Raw genomic sequence first — 22,500 nt, forward strand, 5'->3', positions numbered from 1 at the left:
GAGTTGGGTCAGACTCGTTTTCAAAGCGTATACCTAGCTATGTAAACTCATTAAATGTCCCTTTTTAAAAAACATAAAACAACGCGGAGGGTGTAGCTTTAGGACAACAGCTGCTTTCAGTTTATATTTTAAATTAGCGTATTTCAACGCGTGCAACACACGCGTGCACGTGAAGGTGTGGGCGCATGAAGACCACGTGACCAACGCCCAGAGACGGTTGCAGCCCTTTGACCAGCTATGTACCGTTTACAAAAAGCGCCCAACGACTACACACCTCCTCTTCCCCCGGAGGCTTTCCAGGGTCAATACGAAATCGGACGCCTACATGTTTTTTTTCCCTCATATTCACTGGAAACGGCAGTAGGTAACAGATTTGTTTGTTATTTTTTTTAAATCATTTTTTTAAAACCTTGCGATCATCATTCCGATATACTTGATAATATTCTCAGTATCGGCGTTCATAAACCCCTTGGTTTGCAACACACTCTCCTGATATACTCTGTTTAACTTAACCGCAATATTATATATGCAGTCCTATGATATTTTTCTCGTTTTCTCAATCTTGGCACGTACAGCCTGTTTGGTAAACACTGTTCCGCTCTTTAATTCAAATAAAAACAGATATTATCCCCAAAGTAAGCAGGACGCTTAAACCACATTGCTTCGTCTGCAAGAACTAAAACCGTATTCGGGTTATGTTAAGTTGTCCTAAGAGTGAAGGAAATTCAATAACACGGAGACAATGCTCTTTATTGTCCCCGTGTCCTGTTGGACAACTCGCACCCTTTCAGACGTTTGAATTGCTGCGCGTCAGCGCCTCGCTGATTGGCGGATACGAGATGTCACGTGTTCCGGAGACGTTACGCTGTCATGGTTACCGTGAAAGACGCTTTGTGATCTGAGCGGCATGGGGGGAGGGGGCAGTGCTTATCGCGTTGCCATATGGACTGGCGTTACCAGGGTTATGTGAGAGGGAAATATTTGGGGGAAAAAAAGGACATTATTGAAACTGTGATGTAAAGTATTTATTCAGGTAACTCTTGGACTGCTTTTTTTTCTTTAAATGGTTGATAGTGAGTTAATCCAGTGCCTCTGCGGACGTTTGGCGGACCTTTGCAAAAGAGGTAACTTGTCCGTTGATGTAGTCAGTTGCGTCACCGTCGTGGTACTTCTAGTACTTCTTTGCTTACGTATTGATTGTTTGTCGTGCTTTTCAAAGGCGTTATTCGGGAGCGTTTATCACATTGCATGTTTCAGTCACTTTTAAAAAAAAATTAAGATTAAAAGAAACGTATGTTTTAAACGAGAGTGTCTTACACCAAATCAGTGTTCTCAGGCTGGTTTTGGTTTACTGGTCGGATAGTTGTGACTGAACTGTTGTTGAGAAGGGAGCCAGCTGGCACACTGTTCCGAAGAGTGGGTGGAGGGGTGGCTTGGCGTAAAATGTAAACTGTCTAGACTTTCTACCTATTAAATCTGACAAATAATTGCTTAAAGAACGTTATCATAAAGGAATTACAATGTTAATTAACTATGCTTGGTGGGATTTTGTAGGGAATATGATCAAATTAGGCTGTTTTGGACTTAGTATTGGACCCCAGAGTTCAAGTCAGGTTTACTCCTGTAATCGATATATATAAAAATGGTATCGTTCATAAAATTATCATTCATTAACGGGATACAACACAAACTAGTTTTTGAAAAATTGTTTGTCTCCATTTTCTGCCCTTCTTTGTTTAAATTTAGAATGACAACAACACATTAGTGTTGGCAAAGAGGACGCCCAAGCGTTTCAGTCACTGCACGCTGGATCTTAAAACTGCCACAACAAATATGAGGATATTGGGACAGCCCCAGGGTGCACGAAGACGTCTGGATTTAAATCCCACTGGTGAATTTAGGAGTGTGGAGGTGGTTCGTGGGCGGACAGGATATGGATTTACCATTTCGGGACAGGGGCCGTGTCGCTTAAGTGGCATTCTTGATGGGAGCCCTGCAGATCAGGTGGAACTAAAGCAGGGGGATTGTATCATGAGTGTCAACGGTACTGATGTATCCAATATGTCACATGAAGCTGTGGTGCGGTTGATTGGCACCTGCAAAGGGCCCTTGCGGTTGGTTGTTCTTACTGAAGGCCAGGGCATGGGAAGCCCCATCCTTAGTGATGCAGAATATGGGATTAGTGAAAGAAAAGGACTTTTCCAGAAGGCTGAAGTCCTCCGCACCATCTCAGACCATTCTGGCCATTCCTCCTGTAACTTGGGTCATGCAATCCAAGTCAAGCAGAGGCCCATTTCAGAACCTGACATGTCCCACTGGTCACAGCAGTTGGACTGCTTAGCTGAGCAGCCAAAGGAAGAAACTGCCAGAGACACAGACTCTGTCTTTACAGACCAGGAAGAGGGTCAGCCAGACTGGAGTGCTCTAAAAATGACCATGGTGGTAGGCTACCTGAGCTCCACAGAACTGATTTTGAATTCTATTCAATCAGAGGAAGACTGCCTACAGGCCATCCGTGAGCGAATACGGCAGTTGGGTACAGAGCAGGACACCCATACTCTGGTAATGATGAAGATCATGTTTGATTGCATCCGTCTCTGTGATGACACCGGAGCTGTTTTGGCTGCATTCCCTGTCGAGAATCTGGTCTTGGGGGCTGTTTGTGCTGAGGATACCCGCTTCTTTTGCCTGGTCACCACGGCACACATATGCAATGGCCGCATCCCAGAAGACTGTCCTCTCAGGGCCTCCTGCCATGTGTTTTTTATTGACCCTGATCTGGGCCACCATGATGACCATGTGGGCATTGCTGGCCGCTTTGAGTTTGACTGCACTCCAGACCCAGATGCCTTGGGCTGTCTGGAGTTCCCTCACACTCCCCCAGATGTCCTCCATTTTGTGTCTGTCCTGTACAGTGACATGGGAGAGGCTGTGGAGAGGCTTAGGGTCAAATTAGATATGGAAGCCCAGCAGCAAGCCCGGGAGAATGGCAGCACCGGCAAACAAGGCAGTGCCAGCAGTAATGGAGACAGTGGAATTGGTAATGCTTCCCCCCCTGAGGCGAGAGCCGACAGGGATTTTCCTGTTGCTATCGGAAACAACCCGGGGGACCACCTCCCCAGCTGTCCATGGGATTATCCACCGGCTGAAGACCTTCCCCCTAAAAACCTTGTCCAGAATGGCCAAAACTTAAATCTTAATCCAGGTAGCAGTGTTAGCTCAAATTCCCTTTCGGAGTCTCTGCCTGGCCCAGACTCTCTGGCCAGCCTGTATGGAGGCCCCCCGCCCCGGCTTGAGTTTCAATTCAAGCCCCCGCCACCGCCTCTACCACTGGATAAAAAGCAGAACTTCTTGGGAGGTCCCCTCAGAAGCACCCAGAGGTGGTTCTCTAAGACAAAGCGGCCCAAAGGTCACAGCGGTGACCCCGAGAACCAGGCAGTCTTCAGTAACAACTGGTCCTCCAGTATTAGCCTTAGCACCAACACTAATGTCCTGCTACCCCACATGAGCCAGATCTCTTCACAAAAGTACCAGTCAGCAGACGCCTTGATGCTACCTCCCAGGGAAGAATGGACCCAACACTTCCTTGAACAGAGCGGGAAGCAGGCGAGGGAAGGCAACAACAAAGTTAGTGAATTTTCTTTACATTCACAGATAAAAGTTTTGATGAGGTTTTATATAGTGTTTTAGGCAACAAAGCAGGCTGTTTGACTTGTGGACTCTTTAACACAGTCATGTTATAGCTACAGAAAACATTTTTATGATTAATTGCGAAGCACAATGGCAATGAGAAAATTTTAAACATGATGCCATGTAGCAATGAAAATTTTAAATCGTTCCATGGTTTGCTTTGGTCATATTGAAAAGGAAACATCTGTTTCTTTGCTTCATTTATGTTTAACAATATGCCTCAGGAAGTATTAAATGGTCACAGGGAGTTGGGTTTCCAGACACAGAAGGGTTGTTAAGTCTGTTTTTGGTGGCACCTAATGCGAAACACAATATGACCGTTTCGACAGTCAATTTGCTAGTGTGGGTGAATTCAGCTCAGAGGGCACCTGTTGTTAGTCAATGACGTCATCGTCATAAAACTTGTGTGAGGGGAGAAAAAAAGAACGCAGCTTGATGTTGTATTCCTCGTTGTCCACAAGAGGTCACTGTGTTGTTGTGTAGAATGTGACTCCTTTCCGCAAACGGTGAGATGGCTTGCAAGCTGCCGTCTTATTCGTTTCAGCCACAATTTGTTTTGTTCGGTGGGTATATTTGGCATTTAAGCTCTGAAGCACAATTGCCTCTGTATGTATGTCTGGAATCTTAAAATGTGTGTACATTTTGATTAGTTATCTACAAATTGTCATTTTTCAAAAAGTGTCTACAGTACATAATTTAGTCAACTCCCCCACCTCTTTGAACTATTTCTTAGTTGTTTTTTCCTTTCCCTTTGTATTCAAGCAAGGCATATTGTCTTCTTTCCAGACAGCAGGAGTAGACAGTGTGTATGTGTCTGCCAGCTTGTGTCAGATCAGAAAGAAGACAATCTTGTACAGGAAGCCGAGCAAATTACAGGGTAAAGCCCATGTCATTCTGTGATAGTTATCTGCAATTCTTTATTCTTGCTCAAACATTAGGCTTGGCTTTGCCCATCGTAATAATAACATGGGCTGCCTGTGACAATCGATTTTCTTGTGCATTGTTCATTTGGCATAACAAATAGAAAAGCCAGACTAATGTGTGGGCACACTGAATGGAGTTTGGTAGTTATTTCCCATGCAGGTGGAAAATCATCAGCCTGTATTTGACTTCAATGGCAGTTTGTGTCATTGTCAATCAGGTGGAATCATCTTAGAGCCATACTTCTTCTCTCTTGGCAGAGCTGAAAGAAAGCGATGCAGCAAAGTGGGGGCTCATTTTGTGACTAATCACATTTGCCTTCACTCCGGGGAGCTGTGTTGTCAGGCAGGCGAGGAGTGCGTGCTGTGACCTCCCATTAGCTGGGAAAGCAGCATATGGCCTTTACGGATCAGCAGGCCGATCTGTCGATTCCAGCTGGAGTGCCTCGTATATTTCCTGATATCTATCTGAGCTGATTTTACATCAAAACTTCCTCTCACTTGTGTGCTGCACAACTAGTTCTAAAATGATTATCGTACTTAATTTGCTCAATCTTGATGTCACAATTATTTTATCATGCTCGCTCAGTCATCCATTTTTAAAACAAAATGGTTTTATTTTGCCTGAACATATTAAACCAACAGAAAACTGCCTTTGCTTTCGTCTCTGCGTTGTAGTTTAGAAGGTTAGGGGAAGTTTAGAAGTGAAAAGTTGCAATCAATGGATCTCTAGGCACTAACTATGTGTTTAGCTATCTTACCAGCAAATGGGCTGTGATTTGATTTGGCAGAGCAGACACTCTCATTTTAATGTGCTACTATTGCAAGCAATCAAGTTTAGTTAACTGCAGAAGCCAAAATTGTGATCTTGATCAAAATATGATTATTTGTGCAGCCCTAGTTGGAAGTTTGCCTTTCACACTAATGTAAGTAATCATGTAAACGCAAGTCCAAATCCATGGTAAGTAAACCTGGATGCGAATATTGGCTTCAGATATCAAAAATTTCAACTGAAAAATGAATTAGTTTATAGGGAAAATGTTTGCTTTGTAGTTTATTTCTGTCACAGATTTTGCATTGAACAGAGAGCTGTCAGTTTTAATTGTCGGTCTTTCTTGCATTGCTAATTTTTCTCTCGATGTTCTGACAGGGCTCCAGGTTTTGGGGAAAGGGTGGGGTCCGCGCTTCAGGCCGTCGCCGCTCCAAGCGTCTCAGCATGGCTCGATCACTGGATGACCTAGAGGTAGGTACCACATTCCTATAGCCATCACCGGTTTCTGAGAGTTTGTTTTATATTTAATTCACTTAACCAATGTCCTTCCACCGCAAAATGCCCTGTCGGGCGCCCAGGTAGCATAGCGGTCTATTCCGTTGCCTACCAACACGGGGGTCGGCGGTTTGAATCCCAGTGTTACAGACACAATTGACCGTGTCTGCAGGGGGGGAAACGCCCTGTCTTTGAGGCTCATATGGAGAAAAGTTGGCCAGCTTGACTAATGTGGACATGTATTTTGACCATCCCCCTTTCCCATTCTGCCCCACTTTCAGCTCTTTTTAACCTTTCATTTCCGTTGCCTTGAACTCTGCGTTTGGTGCTAAACTTGTGGCATGGGCTCGCTCACAAAGTGGTCTTTGTGCAGGCCAGAGGCATGGCCCTGTTTGTTTGGCCTTGCTAATGAGCACTGGTGAATGACTGAATGACATGCTCACGTTATCTCACACTAGTGTTACAGAGGGATTCCACCAGCACCCACTTGTTCCCCCCTCGGTTTTCCTGAAATGTGCCCGCACGCACAAACACACACACGTACACACAGACTTGGTGCACATCTTTGCACAGAAGCGTACACACATACTATGTGCACACTGGAAATGCACACGTTGTAATTCAAATTCTCACACACACACCGTTACAACAAAAGGACATGCAACACAGTATAACCATGCATGATTCACAGTTGTCCGCAGACACACCCACAGACCACACATTGTATTCCCAGTCACACACCACAAATCCCCACCTTAGAATTTTTCCAACACTCACCAAACAGTATGGTGTCATTAAAAAGCTCCAGAAGGTTCTCTGCAAGTCTCTGCCGTATACAATGTCTGCAGGATTTAAGGCTGTTTTGAAAGGTTGCAAAAGTTGTAGTACTTGTGCTTGTTTAGCCCAGCTCCAGCACTATGTTTAGCCAATCAATTCATCCTCATTTGTCTTTGTTTTCTGAAGAAATTGGGCCTTAGATTGGCTCCTTAAGCAGCTGATACATTTTAGCACTGTTGTAACATAAAGGACTGGTTGACTTTCACTATTTACTTACAAAGAGTTGTTTTATCAGCGTATTTCAATCTTTGTTTATTTTTTGTTCCAAAAATGATGTAGACTCATACTTGGGACTTCACAGCTCCTCAGGGGCCAGCAGCCATGATGACGCTAACAGAGAGAGACAGACTGTTGATGTGCTTTAGGTGTCTGTGACGTCAGTATGAGGCACCAGCCTTTCACACTACTTCACTGTTATGGCGCCCGGGTAGTGTAGCGGTCTATTCCGTTGCCTACAAACACGGGGCTCAGCGGTTCGAATCCCTGTGTTACCTCTGGCTTGGTCTGGCGTCTCTTCAGACACAATTGGCCGTGTCTGTGGGTGGGGAGCCGGATGTGAAGAGTAGGGTAATTGGCAAAGTACATTTGGCGAGAAGACTTTACTGTTATCCCCTAGGTTTGTGTGTTGGCAAGAATTTGGCGATACAATTCGTATTATAATTCACTTGTGTTACAATTCATTATATGGCCACATGGTTCTACAAACACTGCGATACATAAAGATGTCATGATGAAAACATCTCAAAATGCATAACCAGAGCCATACCTAGCGTGGCACCTGCAACAGCTACTGTTGTAGATGTGTAGCCCTGTTACAATGACTGCACCTGCTGGTCGGAGGTGTAAACAACACACTTCGAAGCACCACTTCCATGTCTCTTTTTTGTGTAATCTTAAGAATCGATGCAGCATTTTTTGATGAGCTAAAACACAAAAACAGACGCAATATTTTTGGATATGGTGTCACGATACTTCCGTGTATCGATATTTTCTTACATCCCTAGTTACCTCATCCCGAGTAATAGTTTTTCCGTGTGGTTTTTTGCTTGTTTGTTTGCTGGTCTGCCAACAACTTCACAGAAATACAGCTTCAGCACATGACTTCAAATTTCTAGGAAAGGTGGGTAATGGTCCCTAGATGACCTGATTAAATTTTCTGAGGAAACTGGTTCATGGTCATGGTTGAGGTCACGAAAAAAGGTCAGAATTGTTCTCCGGCCCTAACTAATTCAAAAGGTTAAATTTCCTTCAGACTGACACCAGAGTCTTTGACTTTGTATTTCAATATATATTCCTATTTATTGCAATCGTGATAAATGCATTGTTTTGGACAATCGTAATGATCAAATTTTAGGCGGTCTGAGGTCAGGGTTTGTTGTGCCTAGTTTGGAATGACTTCTGTCCACAGGTGGAGCTTTGACTTATTTGCTCCAAAGGACAAAAGCAAACCACCATTGCAGAGCTGTACGATTTGATTTGGTAACCAAATTGAATGATATAGCATGTGATTTTCCATATGAAGGCAATTAATCGCCAACATGAATTAAATTAGGATCCTGGAATTATTGAGCTATGAACACAGTTTCTCTCTTCTGCATCAAATTGGGTTTTATACCACATTCATTTGATTTCACACAAAACAATTTGATCGTATCAAAAACTGAAATCTCTCTCCTTTTAATTGGTCTCAATTACATGAATTTTGCATCATTTGGCCCTGCTGCTTTAGCTTACATCAAAAAATTGTTAAATGTGAAACGGGGTCAAATTACTTGGGCCAATACGTTTTGTTTGTCTCTCAACATTTTTAGAATGGGAATATCAGATTCATTTTTAAAACACCAGGAATTATAAGCATCCCTGTCAGTCCTGAAAAACAAGCGCTTTGGTCTATTTTCCAAGGCAAATTGCAATTTGTGCCACTGGAGTGCCGCTGAATAAGGAAGAGGAACTCTGCTGTGCTTGCAGGGAACAGTTTTCCAAGCGGGATTTAGATAATTGTTGTTCAGCGACATCTCTTTTATGACTCACAGTTCTTATTGTGCGGACATTTCATGGCTACTAGAACCATGTCAAAATGAGGCCCATAACTTTCCCCCATGTAGCCTCAAGTCATGGTAGGGCCTATACATTTCAGGTAATAACACGCTAGGGAATGTTTTATGGGCATTAAAGGCAATTAGATCCTCACCTGTCACTTGGCCCTGGGCCCTCACTTCAAGGGCTAAGCTTCACCCTGGGTTCACGGTTCGAGATCACATAATGTAGCTTACTTCTAACAAACCCCTGCCAAAGCTACCTGTTTAAAACCCAGGCTTGGAAATGACTCACTGATTTTCAAAAGGATGGTGGTTTAATTTAGCTATAGATTTGCATAACCGTATCTTTCCAGGTTAGACACAACCCTGATATTATGTTTCCTAATGGAATCTCTGTCATCAGCTGTTGGTGAAGTAAAAGCATATTAAGGTTTAGTCTTTACTGATGTATGTAATTACCTGTTCCTAATGCGCATATTAAGACACACTTTTCAGAAGAAGAGGTGTGCTTGAGAAGGGCACACACCGTGATTTAAAATGAAGTCTATGAAATAATTTCTGCGAAGTCTAGCCTGTAATTTCCATTGCAAATGAACCGTGACTCCTAAAATGACTCCTTGGTCATGCAAATTCAGCAATAGTCATGTTCCATTTTCACCGCTAGGTTAGATTGGGCTCACATTCCTGCAGCACTATGGTACTCATGTACTGTTGTGAAGGATGTTTTGAAGGACTGTTCCCATGCTTTCTGTATCGAAAACATGATAAGGCCCTGGTCAGCGTTTGCATCTGTACTCACAAGGACACCGCAAGACAGCTTTAGAGTCCACCAGCTGGGCTTAGGGCAGACCCTTGCGGATAACCCCTGAATGTGGCCTTATTGGTTGATATTGGGGGGTCCAAGATGATTTGTGTGCATTTGGCCGTGTTGCTTTTTCTGTGGTCAGTAGTGTACGTCAGAGTGGACAGAATGGAATCAGCAAATGCTTGTTATTCGTCTCCTCATTACAGAGGCTCTAACACATAGCTTTTACAGCCTACGCACGAAGAAAAAAGCAACACAGCCTTGTGCTTTAAGCCTGCTTCATTTGTGAGCCTTTCTGCCTCAGCAGAGGTAGAAATTCTGTTATATTATTCCGTGTGTCGGTGCGATTGTGCATGTACTACTTTGTTGTCAGTCTATCTGGTGATGAAGTGAGAGAGCAAAGAGGGCTTGACGCTCACTGTGCGTTTGTTGTCAGAGCCCCTTATGTTCGGGCACGTCGAAGAATGTGCTGTTTTGTATCTTCCCTGCCTGGTTTCCACACGAAGAATGTCGCGAGCGCTCCCTCTGCTTCGTGTGCCCCCACATCCCAGCGCACCGCCACTTTGAGACTGCTTCTCATCACAGGCTCCCGGCCGCCAGCGCCAATCAGCTGCTGTGCGGCAGGAACACTCGGCTGATGACAGTGTGTGCAAACACGTCAAGAACTTCTGAGGGATGACACCATTAGCAAGCTGCTGTGACTGCATTCACAGAGACTCAGCTGCAGCAGGCTCCCTCCTGTTACTTGTGCGCACAGGGGTGTCTCGTTAACACACATCAGTTAATATACTGTTTTGCCCGGTGTTTGGGTGTCTGCTGAGCAATTTTAGGGCACCTCTGCTGGTCCTTGAATGTGGTGTGGTGATATTAGCAGCCCCTGCTTGCACACCCGGGGCTAAGAGATCTACCCTGTGGGCGTTGCAGGACCCAAGAGGAGGCATGAAGACACAGGGCGGGGGGTAGACAGAGAGAGGGGGAAAGGGAGGGAGTTTACAGCAGAGGGAGAGAGAGCGAGAATGAGAGAGTTCATTTAGAGAGAGAGAGGAGGTTGAGAACGAATGAGCGAGCAAAGGGGAGGGCGAGACGAGAGGCAACAGCAGAGAGGGAGCTTTTGAACTCCCAGTAGCTGTCAGGATTTTCGGCTCTCCTGTGCGCTTTTTCCCCCCTCCTCTCCCTTGAGCTCTCTGTCTGTCTCTCTGCCTTGCTGCAAGACACAGCGACTCAAACATAGCACGCAGCTCCAGCGGATGGACCTGTTTATGCACGCCAGGCGTATGGAGCAGCGCTGAAGACGAACCAGACGCACGCAACACAGCGCCATACATGGAGCAAACTTTAACTCTCAACTCTGTAAGTCTTGTTATGAAATTGTGGAGTCTTTCCCTGTCACTGCACTGCTTGCCTCACTTTTTCCCCCCTCTGCAGGTCGATGTCATATTTCTTTCATAATTGTGGTTGTCTTTCATTGCCACGGTTACCCCCCCCCCTTCTTTGGGCTCTCTGTAGCGTCTGAGCGGCATACAGTAGTAAGCTTGTGCGGTCTATCACAGGAATGTTTTCAGCCTGTGCCAGCTGAACTCCCATGTGCTGCGTGACACACACTGTGATGCTCTATACAGCGAATTTGGTCTTGCTTCTTCATCAGGATGCACACTGACTTCCAATTAGGTGTCACGCTGAAAGGGCTTTGCAAAGTGCCGAGAGATTCCTCTTGTCGGTCACCCATCAAGTATTGGCTGTGGACCCCTTAAAGAAGGATGGTCTTGTTTAAAAAGTGACCCATTTTGAAATGAATGTGAGCAGTTGAGAGACACTGCAGTTTGGTGTGTGGAGGAGCGGATGTCACGGCCATCATTGCTGTCAGGTGGAAACATGTTCTCAGTGAAGAGGCGTGTTTATTTTTAGTTTGCCGTGTAGCAGCCTGAGTTAGATTGAACCTGAAGTGATTTTGTGTGTGGTTTTGCCCTGCCCCTCTTGGTCTCCTATCGGCATTTTCCAGCTCTGATTCACCACCCGTCCCATTCATTTCTTTTCTACAAGCAACCCTTGCTGAAATACAACTCGGGGGCGCAACCGTTGTCTCTCTGTACAGCGTGATTCATCTGAACGCCTCTGCATGCATGTCGCTATAGAACATCCATGTGCATGTGAGTAAACAGCCTTTTCCGTATGCTTATTAAATGTAATCACGTTCGTCAGAGTTTATAACCCACTATGCTTTGTCAATGCACAGACTGTGCTGTCCATGGTGGATGTGGATGTTGTGACTTCTTCGGGAGATGAGCAGGAATAGTCTGCTCTCGGGGAAGCAGGAGAACACGACACACTTTTATCTCGCTGACATCACACACAGCCAGATTTGGAGTGTGGGTGGACAGTTGTGCACACAAAATGTGTCCTCAGGCTAGCATTATAGGATGTAAAGAGCAAGCAGCCTGACATTTTCTAAATGTCTCCACTATGACTTTTTTTTTCTCCTCCTGCAGAAGTTTTATTGCCATTTAATAGACTGTTTCGCTCCCAACCCACAAACTGGCGAAACAGGACATTAACACAGCACAAAATCTTCTGACGACGTTCCTCGATTGGCTAGCCACTCAGAGAATGAATATGCAATGGCCAATAACCAGATGACCAGATGTGGCTGTGGTTGCTGACTTTGCTTTTTAACCAAACCGCAATCACGGAAAATACCCGCTGCTGAGCCGGCCCCTGGATGGAGATGCACGGCATTTCCAATTCTTGTTGTCTGGTTTTGCCCTTTGTCATTTGGCGCTGCAGGATGATGTCAAACCAACACTATGACATCATTTATCAACAACCAGGGACCTGCCCGTTCACTGACACGGGACTTTGGTATCTAAGGACATAGTAGGGACAAAGGCGAGGTGTGATTGTGAAAGTCCTGCAAATGATTCAGTCCCACCATACTATTTGTCTTCCTTATCCTTACTATAGTCACACTTCTTTCCTTCACTACAAGTGAATCTGCTCCAAGGGTGTGGATGTTACTCAACAAGAAACAGTAGGTCTGTGGTTTAGTTTGGACATGTTTGTAATAATGGAGGTGGCTTCAAATACCCCTAATTGCAGCACACAGAAAAGGGTGGAGCTGCACACTGGGCGGGGCCAGATGTCCGTTGGGCGGGGTCAAGATGGCGTTACTTGCCTCACAGATGCTTTAAAATACGATTCTGGAAGAATAGTACCATATGCTGGCCATTGTATGTGTTTTTACACCGGCATGTCTTTATTTGTATCCCAGCAATTCCTAAATTTGGCCCGAGGAGTATAATTTGAAATTAAAATCTATTTTCTATCTTTTTGAAATAGGCTTGGGCGACTGGACGATTAAATCAGCAATTGGCGATTGGCTGAGTCCAATCGCCAGTTGGTTTTTTTGGGTGAATTCTTTTGGAGGATTTTTGTCCTTTTATTTTACTAATTCAATGGTCTGCCTCCTTGAGAATTCAACTCTGTAAATAATTAACCTGTAAAGCGCAATTCAAAGCATGTGTGAATAAGAACTGGCAGTTGGAGTTGGGTCATATGCACATTGTTGCCAGTGGCGTAAGGTAGTTAGGATGGGCCCTAGTGCACGCGAGTTACTAGTTATGAAGTACACACACACACACACACACACACACACCATTAGATGTATACACCGATCAACCAAAACATTAAAACCGCATGCCTAATCAGAATCAGAATACTTTATTCATCCCCGAGGGGAAATTGGGTTCTGTTACAGACACTCAAGCTGTAGTAAGAAAAAACTAACAAGATACAAGGTAACAAGAAAATAGGAACAAATAGAAACAAGAAAGACAGAAACAAATAGAAATAAAAGATAAAATAAGAAATAGAAATAAGAACAGAATATGTCAACAAGCATGGTGCACGTAACACCCTATCTTTACTGCACTACTCACTACCGCACTACTAATATTGTGTAGGTCCTCCTCATGCTGCCAAAACAGCCCTGACCTGTCAAGGTATGGACTTCACAAAAACTCTGAAGGTGTCCTCTCATATCTGGCACCAAGACGTTAGCAGCAGATCCTTTAAGTCCTATAAGTTGCATTAGGTCCTTCATTCAGCTTGCTGGTTGTGTCTGGTTTAAAACCAAAATCCCAGATAGAGGATTTTTTATTCTTTTTCACAACGAGCTTTTCCATGATTGCATTTGGAGAAGATGGCTGGGGAGGATATGTTGGCAATTGCCAGTTGTTGGGCTGACGGTGGCCGGTGGGAGAATTTTGGTGTATTGCCCAACCCTAATGTGAAAGTAACAAGGAACAAAAAGCAAGGATTGAGACAGTTTCATAAAATACAAAATTTTCTCTTCTCTGATGTCAGTCCTGGTAGCAAGAGCTCAGTCAATCAATAAACGAATGTCAGCTTGTCTCCATTTTTTAGTTTTAGTGGGGGTAAGCCATTTGTTTGCATCTGGTTTACAGACTGGGCTTTTAAAGATCATCTCCCTCAAAACCTACAAAGACTGTTCAACACAGAATAACTCCTACTCACTTTGGAATTGGAAAAAATGAGAAGGCTCAAGCAATTTGTGCTTTTTTTCCTTCTTTTTTTCCCTCATCATCGGTGGCATCAAAGTCTTAGAGTGCCAGAAGAGCCTCCATTTGTTCTCACTCCATCTGTAGTACTTTTGGCATCCACAGTATACTCTTGAAATTAAGCATTCTCTTCCTACAAGTGTTGCAGCGCAATACAGTAGAACAATGGTAATGTGGTGTAGAGTGACCCTCCAGGCTACATCTAATAATTATTAATAGTAATGATAATCATTGCATTTATATAGCGCTTTTCTAGACACCCCAAGTGCTTCACATTGAAGGCGGTAACTCACCTCAACCACCACCAATGTGTAGCGCCCACCTGGGTGATGCACGGCAGCCATTTTGCGCCAGAACACTCGCCACACATCAGCTTGAGGTGGAGAGGGAGGAATAATTGAGCCACTTACATTAGGTGGCCAGATGGAGACAGCCAGGTTGGGAATTTTGCCAGGACCCCGGGGAACCCCCTACTCTTTGGATAAGTGCCATAGGATCTTGAATGAGTACAGTAAGTCAGGACCTCGGTTTAACATCTCATCCGAAGGACGGCATCTCCTATAACACAGTGTCCCTGTCATTGCACTGGGGCTTTGGGATTTGATATTTGTTGTTTTTTTTAGGACCAGAGGGAAGACTGCCCCCTACTGGCCCACCAACACCACTCCTGTCAGCAACTCAGTTTTCCTGGGAGGTCTCCCATCCAAGTACTAGCCAAGTTACCTGCTTAGCTTCCATCATTTGGCAGAGCCAGGGTACATGTTGATATGGCTGCTGGCAATTAACCCTGAAACATCGAACAAAACTGATGTCTTATTTTTCACATGGTAAACCATACTGTGCACTGATATTTCATATGAACAAAGAAGCCAACACTCTGCACACCTTAGAGCCTGTGGTTGGTCATCATCCAGTAGGATGGTGACATAAGTCTGTGAAAAAGAAACACTGACAAGAAGCCTCCAATTTGATCCAAGATGCAAACTAAATTCAGGTGGTTTTAATCCACTGAATTTAGGTCTAAGTAGAAGGCCTCATGCATGTGAAAGTTTTCATTTTGGTATAATGAAAAATGTAATATGACCTGGCCCCATTCCGTGTGATGCGGTGAGGACCCTCATTGGTTAACCCTGCTCGACTCTTAACCTCACATCTGTGGCTGGGGTGTCAGTGTTGTGTGTTCGGATCTGGTCTCAGACATCGAGTAAAAAGGTACAGTCTTTTTGTGAAGGAGAGCAGACTCTTTGGGAGGATCTGGAATATGAAAGCGGTTGGTATCTTTTTGGGATTTTGCTGGCCCAAGTTACTGTTAACCACGCCAAGGCCTCGTCTCTTTAGCCGTGTGGAAATCATAAACATGGGTAGTCTGGGGAGCCAAGTTGTACTCCCCATGCTATTGTGAGGGATTGACCAAATGCTTTACTTTCTTTGGCTACAACACCGACTTTCCCTTGTGAGCCGTTCTCCTTTACTTCTTCGGCACTGATCCGTATAGAGAACTGCAGTCTGTGTGTTTATATGCCAGGCTTACAGTGTGGCCTGGTGGTTGTAGGTTTAGTGAAACACCACATTTTGTTCATGTTTAGGCTTGCAGCATGATGTGGTATTTCTCAAGGTGCTTGAGGTAATGGTTGCCCTTAAATGCAAATAATGTTGGAGAAGTTGACCCCTCAGTGTTCATCTTGAAGGTAAACTGAACTCAAACTAGCACAGTCATATTGACGGATAAATGGATGAGAATGGATGGATAAAAATGGATAGATAAAGATTAGTTTGGTTTGTATTTATGGATTGATATAAAAATACTAATATTTGGTTGCAGCTAGAAAGCAAGTGATGTGGTCAGTTCAGTTATGCATTGAAAACTACTTGATATTATGGTTCATTCAGACTTCTATAAATATGGTCACATAACTTCCTTTCATACACTGATTATAGACAAAGCAATCCACTATCTCTCTGTCTGCTTCCCTCCACAAATTTCTATTTTTGGCCCCAGTGAGTACTGCCCTGAACTTGTCTCCATGCAAAATACCCATGAGGAGTAAATAGGGTCCTTTAATCTATAGCCCGTGGGGATGAACTCAACACCCCCCCCCCCCCCGTTCCCCATCCTTGCCTTCTTTCCCATCTCAGTTTCCCAGTATGACCAGTAGGATTGGGCAGTAGGATCTTAGCGGACTAGCTGCTCCTCATTGTCAACGTCTGCCTTGATACACGTGCAGAGAGCGGATATTCAGTTGTAACAAGGCCCTTTCATTAGACAAACCCACCCAAGTACCCATGATTTTCAAACGGTGCACGAATAGGCTTTCTCACAAAGTTATTTTGGTGGAGAGAGAAAGAGAGAGAGAGAGAGAGGGAGCGAGAGAGAGAGAGAGGAGGGGGTAGTCTCAGGGCTAATTATAAGTGTCAGGTTTCAGGTTGGAAAGTCCATTTTCTGGTGTCGTTTATATGGAAGAGAAGGGGAGAGAAAGCTGGATGAGGGTGTGGTGCTATCTAATGTGGTACGCTCTCCTTCAGGCCCTCCAGGCTCATGGGAGCAGCCTTTTTCTTCATGATAATAAATGAGGAGGTGTTTGTGTGAGGATGTGGGGGTAGTTTCCCTCTCGATAATTACTTTATGTTTAAAGGGGTTCAGGTACGCCTCATATAGAGTCTCATTTTGTCTCTTAAGGGTTTACATCCAGCATTCCTTCCGATCTGTCTGTGAGACTCTTGAGATTCATCTTGGTTACTCCTAATGTGCCAAATGGAATGGTGATCACCTGAACTTGAACCCAGGCGACACGCTTGTTTTGGCTGTAGGAAATGGTGTATGAGGTCATCGGACCTATGCTGGTTCAGCATAGGCGAGGTAAACACAACTTCACAATGTTAAGTTGGAAAAGGCACATCTGACCACAGTGCTGGCACTGAGTCCCCAATCCCCAGGAGAAGTAGAGAGGCAGGGGCGAGAAGGGTAAATATCTTCATTCCGAGGAACACTAATACCCCCTGCTAACCTTGTAACTAGCGACAATAGGCTAACACACTTGTAGACACACGTACGCCACAATTCCACACGTGTACATGGACACATGCATATACGGTGCTAAGCGAGTCATGGTAATACCTCTTAAATCCAGACAGTAAGGAAGTCGATCCCATCTGCTGCAGCTAACTGGCTAATGTTGGGGAAGAGGAACTAGATTAGTCCCGATCAGGGAGATTAAGAGATGAAACATGCTGCGATGATGCCCCCCCCCCCGCTCAATGCAAATTAGCCGAGATATAAAAAACGGAGTTAACAACCCCTTTGTCAAATGAGCGGATTAATCCTAGAAGCAGATTGGATGATCGCAGACATGGAGTCCTCATGTTGGTTAAGGACTGCAGTCGAAGTTATTTAAGCCATATTCCCCCCCCTCCTCCCAAGCTTCAACATCACACTTGACAGTGGATCCTGAGTATACCACCAAAACTTGTTTTACAGTCATGTTGCTAAGAAGCCATTGTATATAAGAAAGTTGTCACCATTTAGCTGTTTTCATTTCCATTTTAAGACCAGGCAAAACTATACATTGATAATGTGGTCCTTTTTTTTCTTTCTTTTTTTTTTTGAAAAGCAGAACAGTACAAATAAATCCTGAACAGACAGACTTATCCTAAACCCTGACACTCAGCAAAGTGTCACTCAGCCCTTGGTCTAAGGACACAGTCCAGATAGCAAACCCACAGGGAGCCTAATTGTGTTCCTGTTGTTTACCATTCCTCGTCCCTTAGAATCACATACCCCGATGAGCTCATCAGATCCTCGCTGATTTGATAGAAGTGTATGGCAGATTTGCTGTGGCTAACAAAATTTCCTTGAGTAAACATGTTGATTCCCGCTCCCTAGCCCCCCCCTCCCAAAATAGTCTAACACAAGGTTGTCTGTCCTAGGTATCTCAAGACAGATTTTGCCTGCAAAGTTTTCATAATTCTTGAGTCAGTCCCCTCCCCTCTCTGTCCTCCTCTCACTCCTGTCCTGTCTCCTCCATCTTATCAGTCACCCCACCCTCGCCCCCACCACCACCACCACCACCACCATTTCAAAAGGAAGTCTCGTCCATCCAAGGCCTTTTCTTGATGTTATTTTGGGGGGAATAGTTTGTCGTCTGCTGTAGATAGCAGTCTCAGATTATTTTCCATGTTTGTTCGAAAACCGCTTTGTTTCACAACTTGACTTGCCGGTCTCCAGGACTTGTCACCGGTAGTTTGAGAAATGAATTGACATGAGGTGTGTGTCTGTGTCTTGTCTGTTTATGGATTAATAAGCCTGGGTGCTTAAAGTTCCTTTTATGTCACAGTATCAAGACAAGCTCAGTTCGCACAATAAAAAAGGCCAGGGGTTTCATTGAGAAATTGTTATCTTGAAGGTATTTGGGTCAGAAATTCAGACTGGCATTTCGACCTTGTTGACGGGGGTCATATGTTTCCCTGAACCCTTCCTCTCTGGGTGGGGGTCAAAGAGCAGAGGGCTTATGAACACTGTCCTGTGTTGTCGTCGTTGTCTATTAAGTCATGGATGACTCTAAGCAGTCCCAACAGCTCCTAATCACTGCCTGATACTATCTGAAACATGCATGCATGCACAAGCAGGGTCTCTCTCTCTCTCTTTCTCCCGCTCTCTCTTGCTCTCTCTCTTTCTCTCTCTTGCGCTCTCTTTCTCTCTCGCTCTCTCTCATGCACTCTCTCTCTCTCTCTCTCGTTTTATGTAAAATAACGAGTTGTTTAAAATCAAAATTCTTGCTCTCAGGGGTGTCCGGGTAGCATGGCGGTCTATTCCATAGCCTGCCAACATGAGATCGTCGGGTCGAATAACCGTGGTACCTCCGGCTTGGTCGGGCGTCCCTACAGACACAATTGGCCTTGTCTGCAGGTGGGAAATCGGATGTGGGCATTTGTCCTGGTCGCTGCACTAGCGCCTCCTCTGGTCGGTCGGGGCACTCCCCGGATTGGCATAGAGGGGGTGGAGCAGTGACCGGGATGGCTTGGGGTAATTGGCCAGATACAACTGGGGAGAAAAAGGGGGAAAAATTGAGGAAAAAAAAGAAATTGTTGAAAAGAAAACGAAAATTCTTGCTATCTTTCTCTCTCTCTCTCTCTCTCTCTCTCTCTCTCTCTCTCTCTCTCTCTCTCTCTCTCTCTCTCTCTCTCTCTCTCTCTCGAAGCTGTACAAACCATATTCTCTCACTGTAGTGAAAAATGGAATAGAACTGTTTTTATCTTTGGCTCTCGGTACAAGAGAGAGGATGCAGAACAGTGGTCACTTTTAAATGTTGCAGTGGGACAAGCTAAGTTTTCAATTTATAGAAGTAGGAAAAGTTGGATTAATAATGGTTCAGAGGAAGATTTACCTCTTTTGTCCATCGCAAGGGTGAAGGCGAGAGTCCGAGTAGATTTCAGTTTCTTTACCCTAATGAACAACTTAGATGAATTTATTGCGCGGTGGTGTTTCACTACAGACATTTGCTCAGTCAATGAGGGGCAATTGGTATTTAATTCTGTTTTTGCATAATATTTTGTTGGACCTTTTGGGAGTATGTGACTTTTGGATGTTTTAATGTAAAGGAGTTGCTTATGTGGATGTTGTGAAATGGATATGTCATTGTTGAAGTTTTGTTTTATGTTTAAAATTCAAATTCTCTCTCTCTCTCTCTCTCTCCTCCCCTTCTGTCATCCCAATCCCCAAGCCCTCCCTCTTTCTCTCACCTTTCCCCTCTTTCAAGCGCACGCGCGCACACACATACACACACACACACACACACACACACACACACACACACACACACACACACACACACACACACACACACACACAGCCCTCAACCCATGGGGGATGAGGGTGTCATCTGTGACTGCCCTGCAAGCAGAGCCATAAAGGAGATGATGCTTAGGAGACAAACAACCAAGTCCCAGAGTGCTAGACCATGTTCAGATCTAATTAAACAGAAGAAATCTGCCATGAAACCCAGCGTGTACAGATGCACTCTGTTTCAATCCATGATTTATGGGGAAATTGCAGCCAGAAGTACAGAATATTACTAGTTTGTTTGCTACATAAAAACCCAACAATGACCCAGACATGTTTTACCAGTAAAGGATTGGTGGGGGGGGGGGGAGAAAAAAAAACACAATCTGCACATAGATTGCAGAGATTTGCTGGGGGGGTGGGTAGGGGGGTGGGCAGGGGGGTGGAGGCCTGCTGCAGCAACAGAGATGGAGAGCGATGCCAGAGCTTTCAAACCTATTTTCTCTCTCTGTTGCATGAAGAAAGCTGCGAGCAGAACCCACCGTAGTTGACATGATTACCATCAGAGTGCCATATTGTTTTGTGTGATACAGAGTTAAGACTTTTACGCTTGACACACAGACTTTGTTTGGGTAAAAGGGTGTTTTTGTGATAAGAAATAATGAAGCTTAGGTTAAAATGAAGTTGGTTTTGTTTTGTTTTTTTGTTTTTTCCAAGTCATCTTAAAATAGGTCAAATTTTCCATGCAAGATGACATTCGTACGCTCACAATTAAAACTGCCGCTGGATCCTTTCCTTCTCCTTTAAGAGACGACGGCATCAGGACTGGAAACCAGAAAGAATAGAGGGCCAGTGCAGTTTTGAATATATGGGGGTGGGACGTGTGTGTGTGTGTGTGTGTGTGTGTGTGTGTGTGTGTGTTTAAGGTTGTGGTGGTTGGGGATGGTATTTTTATTTCATCTGATTCCTTCATGCCACTGTGGTGTAGGCTGTATGTATTGTAAGGCGGGTCGCTATGGCAACAGCTGCAGAGTAAGGAAATTTCTCTTTTTCTTTCTTTCCTCCTTTGCTCCCCCCACTCAGATCTCTCTCTCTCTCTCTCTCTCTCTCTCTCTCTCTCTCTCTCTCTCTCTCTCTCTCTCTCTCTCTCTCTCTCTCTCTCTCTCTCTCTCTCTCTCTCTCTCTAGCTCTCTCTGTCTGTCCGGTTCCTCGTCAGATTTCTTCCTCTCTGACTTGTACAGACATGGTTAGCAAAGTTTGGGTGGGGAATGTTCAGGTATGCACTCGTGTATATACTCTCACACACACACATACACACACACACACACACACACACACACACACACACACACACACACACACACACACACAGTTATCTCTGCCTGCTTGCTGGTGTAACAGACTAGAGAACAATGAGTTTGAAAAAGAGACTTTCCTTCAGGAAAATCTGGTACCTTAACACAGTAAGTAAACCCTGACAGTCTTCCACTGACTGCTCTCACTTCTTCTGTTCTTTAATGTGCGTGTGTGCGCGCACCGCGTGTCTGTGTGTGTTACTTTTTTGTGTTCGGTCAGCTGTTTTTGTCATTATGCGTTCCCTCTGTCCTCTTCTTCTCTGTTTCACACTCAAAACAGCTGTTTCTGGCAGCGGGGAACTTGCATTTGTTTGTTTCCCACGGTTGTGTTTTTGGGGGAAACTGCCTTGACTAAAAATAAAAAGTTAAGAGAGTAGCCCTTTCTTTGGCTCGCCGTCTAATTCTCCGTCTCTCTCTGTTTCTCTCTCTGTCTCTGTCTCACATGTCGCGGTGATGAACAAACAGGCTGCATTTCAACTGACATTTGCTAACAGGAGCATGCCTTTACAAGTTCACAACATTGTGAACTTCTTCTCTCTCTTACCAGCCAACAACTCACCGGTCTGTGAGGTGTCAGCGGGTGCATTTGCTTTTGTGCCCACTGCAAGTAAGATGGTGTGTGTGTGTGTGTGTGTGTGTGTGTGTGTGTGTGTGTGTGTGTGTGTGTTGTCAGTTGAATGAGCTTGGTTCAGACAACAGCAAAGGTGTCGGTTTCGCGGTGATCCTCTGCAGTCCTTCAGCGTCTTCAGCGTGCATGCTCTGAAAAGTCGAGCTCAGACTAGCGTTTAAATACCTGTTTGTGACTTGTGATTTTTTTTTTTTAGTCCATTTGGTTGATAAACAAATGCGAGCCAGAGGGCTTTTGTGTGGTCCAAGCTCTGAATGGAGTCTGTGATGCTGGTGTAGCTACAGATGGGAGTGGGATCAGAGAGGTCTCAGCCGGTGCTCATCGCCCAAGGTGTGAATGGAGGGAGGGAGGGGGCCGGCGGTGGGGTTGTTGGGTCATTGTCAGGAAGTTGAGGCGGGGACGTCCATCTGTGTAGGTACATGTAAACATCACACAACGGGTTTTTGGGTGACCGTTGCTCGCAAATGCTCGTGGTGTCGCAGACGAGCACATCTCCAAAAGCTCCACAGCCCGTCGATGGGGTCCGCCAGGTGACACACGGGGAAACAATCCATGCTCGCCCAATCGGCAGGGATGACGTCACAAAAAAAAACAAAAGGCTGTGAGGAC

General features: G+C 44.8%; 1 protein-coding gene across 1 annotated transcript in view; it reads left to right on the forward strand.

Moving 5' to 3' along the window:
- The first annotated feature begins 1,833 nt into the window (after positions 1-1,833).
- The window catches only part of rgs12a (regulator of G protein signaling 12a), a 48,675-nt gene continuing 28,008 nt past the window's right edge, over positions 1,834-22,500 (forward strand). The window contains 2 exon segments of the mRNA XM_056300502.1: positions 1,834-3,627; positions 5,761-5,853. Of these exon segments, the coding sequence (XP_056156477.1) occupies positions 1,834-3,627; positions 5,761-5,853 (1,887 nt within the window).

The sequence above is a fragment of the Lampris incognitus genome, chromosome 20, assembly GCF_029633865.1.
Source record: "Lampris incognitus isolate fLamInc1 chromosome 20, fLamInc1.hap2, whole genome shotgun sequence".
In the NCBI taxonomy this organism is placed as follows: Eukaryota; Metazoa; Chordata; class Actinopteri; order Lampriformes; family Lampridae; genus Lampris; species Lampris incognitus.